We start from the raw sequence: 9738 nt of genomic DNA on the forward strand, positions 1-9738 counted from the left end.
AACTCATTTGCTTGAAAATGGTTACCAAATGACGTCTAAAAATATGAAATTCTTACCTTTAAAAAAAAGTGAGAAAGAAATTAGGTGGAAGGTGATTTGAAACCTCTCCAAGAAAAAAAGAAGAAAAATATTAGAATAGTCAAATAATAACAGCTAGTGTTTTGAGAAAAATAAATATACAAAGACCTAATCCGCAATCAAATTCCTCCACTGCTGTGCTACGCAACAACCATTCGCCTTCTTCCTATAAATTTGGCTGCCATGGTCGACCAATCTTACACTCAATCACACAAACAGAGAGAAACAGAGAACTTTATAGAGAAGAAATGGCGAAGCTGTTCATTAAACAAGCCAAGCAATATGCAGAAGGAAGACCCAATTATCCCCCCAAATTGTTTGAATACATCGCTTCGAAAACGCTCATCCACGACCTCGTTTGGGACGTCGGCACCGGCACCGGCCAAGCTGCTTACTCGGTAAGTTTTTCCTTCCCATATTATAATTGGCCATGTCTTGTTTAGATGTACGAGAGAGAATTTAAAGATAGTATCTTCACTGTACGTCAAATGAGTGAAACGTTTATGGTAATACATGGATTAGTTTCATGTGTCATGTCAATGGGTTTCCAAGTGGTATGACTTTATTATGTATTTGTGAATGATTTTGAAATGGTTAAAATTACTTTATTTTCATGTTTTAAGATCATTCCATCGCACACTTTTTTTTTTTTTTTTTAATACAAATACGTGGCTTACATGAAATTTAATATTGCACATAATTTTAGCACTTGTGCAACTTCACAAAATTTCTACCGTCTCCAGCTTGCAGCACACTACACAACTGTGATCGCCACTGATACGAGCCCAAAACAGCTCGACTTTGCAGCCAAACTTCCCAACATTCATTACCGCCACACCCCGTCGACAATGTCCATCGTGGAAGTCGAGAAAATGGTGGCACCACCAGGGACTGTGGACTTAGTCACTGTGGCACAGGCCCTCCATTGGTTCGACCTCCCATCTTTCTACCGAAACGTCCGATGGGTCTTGAAAAAACCTCACGGCATCATTGCCGCTTGGTGCTACTCATTGCCCGAGGTCAACAATGCCATCGACACCATCCTCCGCCGAATCTACACAACAAATTTTGGACCGTATTGGGAGGCGCCATGCCGATTTGTGGATGAAGAGTATAAAACGATTGACTTCCCATTTGAGGCGGTGGATGAAGAGGGGCCGACGACGAAGTTTGCAACGGAGAAAGAAATGGAGTTTAAAGACTATTTGATATATTTAAGGTCTTGGTCATCATATCAAACAGCCAAGGATTTAGGAGTGGAGCTTTTGAGTAATGAAGTGATTGAAGAACTTGAGATGGCTTGGAATGAAGATGGGGTTAAGGGGAAAAAAGTGGCCAAGTTTCCCATCCATTTAAAGATAGGGAAAGTGGGGAATAATAACTAAATGAGACATTTAGTATGGAGTATGTTTGTAACTATACTCTTGTTACATCTTTTCTTAATTTTCATGAGAATCTTTTGTAAATCTTTTGTGAATACACAACTATAAATGGGTCACAATGTTTCACAACATTTCACCAATTAAATATACATATATTGAAAACTCTAATAACTAAACTCAAAGAATGTTCAGTTCTATTTAGGGTTTAGAGTTTAGGGAGAGAAGAGAGATAAGGTGAAAGAAAGGAGGAATGAGAACATGTATATTTTCTCTTTGGGGTGTTTGACTCACCAACATGAGTTAGCTGAGTTGAGTTGGTATATTTTACCAACTCACCCCAATTCTCCTTCTTCCAACGTTTTTAATGACTCCACCCATCCGCCACTCTCACACTTGGGGTGTCGCCATGTGCCCAAGACGATGCGGAGCGGCCTACGCCCTCGAAAGTGTCAATTTAAGAGAAAATAAAAAAGATTCGTCACTAGTCATTTTTACAGTGTAATTGGACACCAAAATAAAATAAGTAATTTTTAATTAAAAAAACATAAAAAATGATATGCAAAAACTACAGTTGAGTTCGGGAGTGTTTGTGAATGAAAAAGATGTTAGCACCCTACAACACCTGTTTAGAAAACAATGGCCAAATTTGAAATCTTGAATTGCTTTATTCCTTAAATAAATTGATTTGAGAAAAAGAATGTTTGAAAAGAGATGTCTTATCTTGTCCCTCATTACTCAAGTGTTTTGGAAGTAATGATCTTGTAAGATAAGTGGAATAAACTTCCATCAATTAGGCTACAATGTAATTGAGGAATAATCCCTCACCTCGAGAATATGAGAAAATATTAAAATTTCTTCAAATCCGTCATAGAAATAGCCTTTTAACATAGAAAAAGTTTTTTTTAAATGAATTAAATTCATTTTTTCTTGGGATCATATCTCGGACTCCCAAAGATATGATCTTTCATCTCAGGAATTCTAGAAAATTGGATTCTCAAATTTTATAGATTCCATGGTATTTTTTTCAAAATTTTATTTTTTTTAAGAAAACAGTTAAAGTTGTTTAAAAAAAAGCTTAGAAAGCTTTGCAATGACATATTATTATTATTTTTTTTTAAAAAAATAGACTTTTCAAATACATGAAGTACAATTTTGGAGACTTTGCAAATAAAATCTGTTTATACAAAATAGGAAGAAAAGATGTATATATATATATATATATATATCCCAATAGTTGAATTTTGTCATTGATTTGACATTTTAGGTCCAAATTCAGCCCATTTTGGGCTTAGTTGAGCTTTAACCCAATAATGATATCAAAATGGGTATAATATTAATCTTATCTAATTCAAACGGGTCTCAATAATGAAACCACTGATGTTCATCAGGTCCCAAATTTGATGATTTGGGAATGTTCGTCATGAATGACGTGGCAATTTATGAGGTCTGAAAATTGTCTCCACATTCAACAGGGTACTAATTAAACAGATTAAGGTTCTCTAATCTTCAATTTTTGAACTTTTTCTAAAGGTTAAAACCTAACTATTCCAGATGAAACTCTATTACAATGATTACTATACAATTTAATGTTGCAATACTTATATTCGTTAGACACGCTTGCTACTATGAAGTTCAGCAAAGCGTTCATATAATAGGTATATATATCGGGACCTGTAAATATTTAATTTGTTGTTCTTCAAAACTTAATTAGAGAAATTATTGTTGTTTTAAACTATTAGAGAAATATTGTTGTTTTGGGGTTCAAGGCTAGAAGTCAGAGGTTGAGGATTCGATAAGGTAGGAGGTCGAACGTTGGAACTCGAAGGACAAAGAAAATTTGGAAACAATATGTATATTAGGGTCTGTCGAGGTCTGAAGAAGTTGTCGACATACATAAATCTCGCTAATTTGTGATGAGGATCTGGCTCTAGAAGAAAGTCTCGCTATAGGTTGTGAGGTTGAGTTTTCGCTGACATTAGCGAACTTCAACCCTCGAAAGTGGAGATAAGTGGTGAAGATCTTGCCTCATAATCGTCTTACTTTATTTGATTTCCCTGAAATATATATATATATATATACATTGACCACTAAGAAAGAAAAGCTAATAATTTCATTAATGAAAAATAACAACATAACAGATTTGGTAGAACTAATAACTATTAATTTGAGTAAGTTTGATGAAAATGCATATATTAAAATTGATTATAATATATGAAGATGTTGAAAACATATGGTCAACCTTGATTTTATTATCAGAAAAAAAGGTTGTAGTCCTTCACCATGCTACCCTGCTCTCGATTCCTCTGCGCGATTCCCTGCTGCAATTGACCGACTAGCGCCTGCTCCCTCTGACCATGCCACTAATCCGTCCCCTCTTGCCTTAGCCTTAATGCCCCTCTGCCATAGCCTTTAATGCCTCTTCAACCATATTTGCCTATATACCTCTTCGACCACCCGCAACCCCGTGGAACTCACTACATCTTTTTAAGCCCCCATGCTCTTCTTTTTTTCACTTCATTCGCCTCGAGCTCCTGCCCTTGATTTTTCAATCCTCTCCCACTTGATTATTGTTCACCTGCCCCTTCATAGCTCACTGCCCCCCACTTGCCTTCGAAATAAGCCTTCGAATAATCATCTTCCTCTCCTTCATTTCCATATTTATTTCTCTGCTTGTTTTTCGCTTTATAAAATATCTCAATAACATATTGGCTCGTTACCTCTACTAAATTTTATTTTTAAGAATAATTATAATTTGTTTTTGTTCTTATATTATTTATTTTTATGATTCTATTTTTTTTTTAATATTTTTTGTTTGTTGTTAATGAACAATAACAGGAAAAATTGAGTGAACAGTTGTCACTTTGAAGAAAAAAAGAAGACTACCGTTGAATCTGTGAGGCTTAAACATATGATATTTTTGAATAATGTTTCAGTTTATTTCTTTGATATTCATTTGATTATTTAGTTATTACAACTTTGATGTTATAATGTTAAAATGGTTAGTTTATTTTATTTTAAGAAGTTATATTAGTTATCAGTTATATAATTATTGGTGGTGATAGTTAACAAGTTTAGTATAGTTTCAAAAGTTTAAATGTTTGAAATTTAGTTTATTCATATGAAGATTATTGTTGTTTTGTTTCTTGTGATAGTTGATATTTTCTAGTATACTTTGAATATTAGTTTAATGTTTAATTTAAAAGTTTAATTTGTTGTTATTTTTAAAAATGTTATAAAAAGTTTAATTTTTGTTACTGTTTAAATAGTTATAAAAAGTTATTTATTGTATGTTTAAAAGTTTGAATGTGTATTAAAACTTAAAAAATTTATTGTGTATAAACTAAAAATTTAATATTTTTTATATACTTCTTATAAAAGTATAATACAAAAATTGATGTTTGTTTTTTTTTTTTTTTATGAAATGGCAGGCAAATGCTTGGGATTTTTTGTTGTTTCACAAATGGTAATATGATTGATGGTATTGATGGAGTTGGTTATGACCAACCACCATGGGAGTTTTTACATAAAATGTGAACAGTGGAATTGATATTGACAATTCATTGAAATGGTTGTGATGTTACTTAGTGTAGATATGGGAGCAAATCAATATAAAATAATATTAGACATTCCTTAATTAGAAACCATCAGATCAAAAAAGGTTATGTCATTCCTATTTCGAATGCACAAGTTATAAACTTGATGTTCTCAATGTAATGCCAGGTGCCAATATACTGATGCATTTGTATGTTAATGTAAATAGGATAGGGGGTTGATCAGCTTACATCATTTACCAGTTTGAAGATCCAAACTCAATGTATCGATCCTGATTCGGCAGTCAGTTGCATCGCCATGTGATAATGAAGATATGGCGCGTAACAACTGTACAGGACTTCAGAACCAAAAACGAATGACAAATTTGAAGAGTTGGATTGCGATGCTCCGGAACATTGAGATGCTTGAGATACATTCAATGTTTGGATATGAATAGTACTTGGATAGCATTCGGAAAACCAATTTTAGTCCTGTGGAGTTGACAATACTCAATTGTATAAAGGGTGATTTGTCAAGACAAGAAATGCTACAACACGCGCGTTCCAAATATTTTGCATAATAGTGTCATGTCACCATATGAGGTTGTTGAATCTACACGACGCTTGGACAATTCAGTATAAAAGTAGTGGGAAGGTTGCAAGTGGAGTACTTCGTGCAATAAAGAAAAAATCGCATGGCTTGTTCGAGATCACTAAGTCATGTGAGCAGGCTACATGTTGTTTATTCAGAACTAAGTCAAAGTCACGATGCAATTGGATTGCATCAATGAATTGCCACTGGAGTTTCCTTGTGCGCCGTAGAGAAGAACCATCTATCGGTATGCACAAATAAGTCTAACATCATATCCAATTGGAATATTGGTTACCATCAGGGTATGAGGAGGGAAAAAAGAAACAGCGTTTGCTAAAGGTGTTCGTGTGATTGGGATGAGTCTTACAAATTGTGTGCTAGTGGTTATCTATGGTATAAAACGGGGCTTTAGACTATTAGGGATTGAAACATAAATATATTTTGTATTATATATTTCATTTTGTGCGTATTAGCTATATTCATTTTTTTATAATATTTATTGTATCATTCATTTCATTTATTATAATTTATTGTTATTCAACTTTTTATAATATTTACTGTTATACTTCAATTTTTTATTGTAATCAAAAGTTTGATGATTTTCTTTTACCTCACATTCCTGAGTGAATTTAAACCTCCTTCTCTACTATTCTATTTACTAATTTCGCCTTTTTTTAGAATATTTACCCTTGATAATTAAAATCAAGGTTTGCCCATATTTTTCAGACTTAATTCCATGTATAGTTAATTATATATATGCACTTTCATTAAACTTACTTCATCTATAGTTTGTTGTAACAAATTCTATTATTGTTGTTATTTTTTTCCATTAATATTATAGCTTTTTTTCTCCCTATTCGGTCATGTATGTATATTATATACTACTATATATAAATAATTATATATATATATATTTCTATGAAATAAAATAAAGTGAAGACAGTGTCTGCGCAGTCTTCTCTTAAGCGAATCCTCATGAGGATCTCGTCATGGCATGATCTCATCCATGAGCGAGATTCTCTTCACCCACTTATCTTTTATTGTATTTCAATTTTTATTGTTAGTGTAACAATTTTTATTATGTACATCTATTCTTCTAATATTGTATATTATTCTCTCTAAATTAAGTTGTAACATTTATTCTTTTAATTAAAGTTGTACATTATTCTTGTAATTAAGTTACATTATTCTAAAGTTTCAGTTCTTCTAATGAGAAACAATATATTTTTTTAAATGTAGAATAAATATTTTTTTTTCAGATCATGGCCTTTAAACCCAGGACTGTTGATCCTGATGTTTTGTTATGACCAGTCAGTTCATCGATCATCTGTTGTATGGCGAGATGTACTACTGGAGAATATCTTACAAGCGTCGAGAGGCACGTTCCATGCACCTATCCTGCTCACCCTCAATACTTCCGCTACTGCGCATCTGGATTCTATGGGCCACGATTAGGATTTATTCAGTTTAACTGGCATTCTGATCACAGCCTTGGTCGAGAGATGAAGGCCGAGTACGATACATTTATATGTCTGTGGAGGTGCACTATCATCTACAAGACTAAAAGCATTGTTGGGAGTTCCTATTATGGTGAGCGTCACCGGAGTGAGATGTACGATGACTGAGTTAGAAATTTCTCGTAACCTCGGTGCGAGCCCCACCTGCCGACAAGATTTAAGAGGATTCGAGGTTAAGTTAATAATGTTAAGACACATTTCGCTGAGTCACAGAATTGATGCGACGAGGAAACCACATAAGTATGGCGAGACTTTATACTTACACATGATGGGAGAAGTCTGTTTATCAATATCAAGTATTTTGTTCACTTGATGTTACCTGCCACGTTAGTACCTCGATTGATGCGCGGCGTATTCGTGGGTAGGCATGTTTGTCGGTGGTGAGATAGAACTATGCAAAGCAACATAGACTGAGTTCCAGAGCATGATTGGGCCTCTCAGTTCTTTTACAAAACTATGGCTTATGGGAGCGGGAATTTTCAACAACGGCTCCACAGCTACAACATGTTAATGACGCTTAGTTTAATGGGAGAGCCTACAGTTTTCTCTGTTGTTGTTTTAATTAATTTAATTTTTCTTATCACTTGATCTAGTTATTTAATTCTAAATTATCAATTTAAAAATTTAGTGGAGAGACAATTTTGTGTGACTAGGACAGCCACACATGTGTCAGCTAGTATAGGATACAGTTTGATCTGCTTCAACCTGAAAGGTACATTACACTTAAACCTAATTGGTATTTTATACACATTTTTATTGTATTTGTATTTAATATTCTCTAATATAATATTTGTGTTCAGGTTATTTGGGAGTAGTACAAAATTATTATGATTGGTCTTATTTTTGTATGAAATGGCAAACATTATGCCGGCGATGAGTCCTTCTCATTGTTTTCACATTGGTGAGTGGCATTCTTTCCTAAACAGGGTTCATGAGAAAATTCGGTTTCAGAGGATGTTACCGATTCGACCTTGCATATGAACTCGTACTGATGATATGATCTACAAGATTTGGAGATTGATTAATGTTCACATTTGGTGTTGCAAACGGCACTATCGGTTGCAACGTTTTATTCTAGCTTGGTGGTTTCTCGTGACAGTTGCACAGATGTCACTCACAGAATATATTCCATTGGTATATTAATATTCACAAGGCGCTACGTCACTCGTTTCGCGTGGAGTAGCTTGTGGGTCATGTAAATGAATGAATATTATCTAATTTATTTTTAATTAAATTTATTTTAAAATTGTCTAATTGTCTTTTAATTCAAGGATCGAAACAAAAGTGACTCCATGGGTTTGCGAATGATCCGCAGGTGGTCTTGTAATGTAGTGACAACACAGCTATATGGAGAAAATTCTTTATTTTGTACGATATATATCTATTGTTCCTCACTAGTCCTTACGACGATGAGGACCTGTTTGGGAATAGGATGAGTTTGTTGAGGTTGCACATAAATGTGGAAGAGTTGCCCCACCTATGATGCAGACGACAAGTCAAACTGATTATGTTAGTCGATGATTGATGCTAGGCATTTGGCTTTCAGGACATTTATGACTCGATGAGGCTGTTCTCTCGTCTTCATACGTGCATGGACATTGGTTGGTAGGGTCTGGGGAGCATAATTGAATATTTATATTATGAAGCGCCTGCAAAGATACCAGAGCACATCAAGGAATAAACCCGATCCACCTCATAGTTCGAAGTCGGCACGGACACCAGCTCGAAATCGACGCGTCTGCCTTGTGGGACAACAGTTGATTTTTGTAAAATATATTTATATATAATGAGAATATTTAATTTCATTTTGTATATTTATGTATGTATTTATTCTTTTTTTTTTAATTTATTCTTTTATAGAGTTTCAATAAAAATAAAACAATATTTTTTGAATTGCTTTTATAAATGGAAATTAAAAAAAAAAAAAGAACTCAGAGAAAGAAAGAAGAAGCAGGTGGAATGTTCATAATTAAAAAGAAAAAAAAAAAAAAGGAAAATTTGTCCGGATGACCTGCTTAATTGAAGTGTACTCTCGCTTCGCTTTCAAATTTCGCTCTCTCTTCAAATAATAAATATTTCCCCTCTGAAAAAGCAACAGGGCCGAAGGTCGAGGTTTCAAATTCGACCTACCTTGGCTCGAATTTTGAAACCCCTTTTCGGAAGTTATTAAAAACATATTTTTACACAGTTTTGAAAAAAACAATATTTTCCTAATAGTTTTTAAAAACATATCCTTTTATTTTTTCTATTATATCACCCAAAAGTTAAGAAAACCATATATAAAAAAAATATTGCTACATATAAATGGCATCAGTTTTAGTATGTTTGCTAAAATCGCTGCTTTAAAAGCTTTGCAGGATTTGTAAATTGTTGCAAAAACTTCTTTGCTAAACCCGTTTTGTTGTTAGTGTTATTCCATAGAGAACTTAAATGCTAAATTTAAAATTATGTGGACTAACTTTATCTAACCATTTAACTTCTTTTTATAATTGAAAGATTTAGCAAGTTCTTTTATAAGACTTCTGTTCACGCTCATTAATTTTTTTATTATTATATGTCTTTTTTTCCTCGTTTTGATCATGTAATGTTGCGCCTTAAAGCAAAGTTTACTTCTTTTAAAAACTTACCTGTATATATAT

At 33.5% G+C, this 9738-nt stretch overlaps 1 protein-coding gene across 1 annotated transcript; it reads left to right on the plus strand.

Annotated features, from left to right (window-relative positions):
- The first annotated feature begins 273 nt into the window (after positions 1–273).
- On the plus strand, positions 274–1596 carry LOC120073966 (putative methyltransferase DDB_G0268948). The gene is made up of 2 exons (XM_039026896.1): positions 274–476; positions 822–1596. The coding sequence occupies exons 1-2, from the start codon at positions 327–329 to the stop codon at positions 1461–1463; spliced, it is 792 nt and encodes a 263-aa protein (XP_038882824.1). The 5' UTR covers positions 274–326; the 3' UTR covers positions 1464–1596.
- Positions 1597–9738: the final 8142 nt, after the last annotated feature.

Source organism: Benincasa hispida, chromosome 3, assembly GCF_009727055.1.
Source record: "Benincasa hispida cultivar B227 chromosome 3, ASM972705v1, whole genome shotgun sequence".
In the NCBI taxonomy this organism is placed as follows: Eukaryota; Viridiplantae; Streptophyta; class Magnoliopsida; order Cucurbitales; family Cucurbitaceae; genus Benincasa; species Benincasa hispida.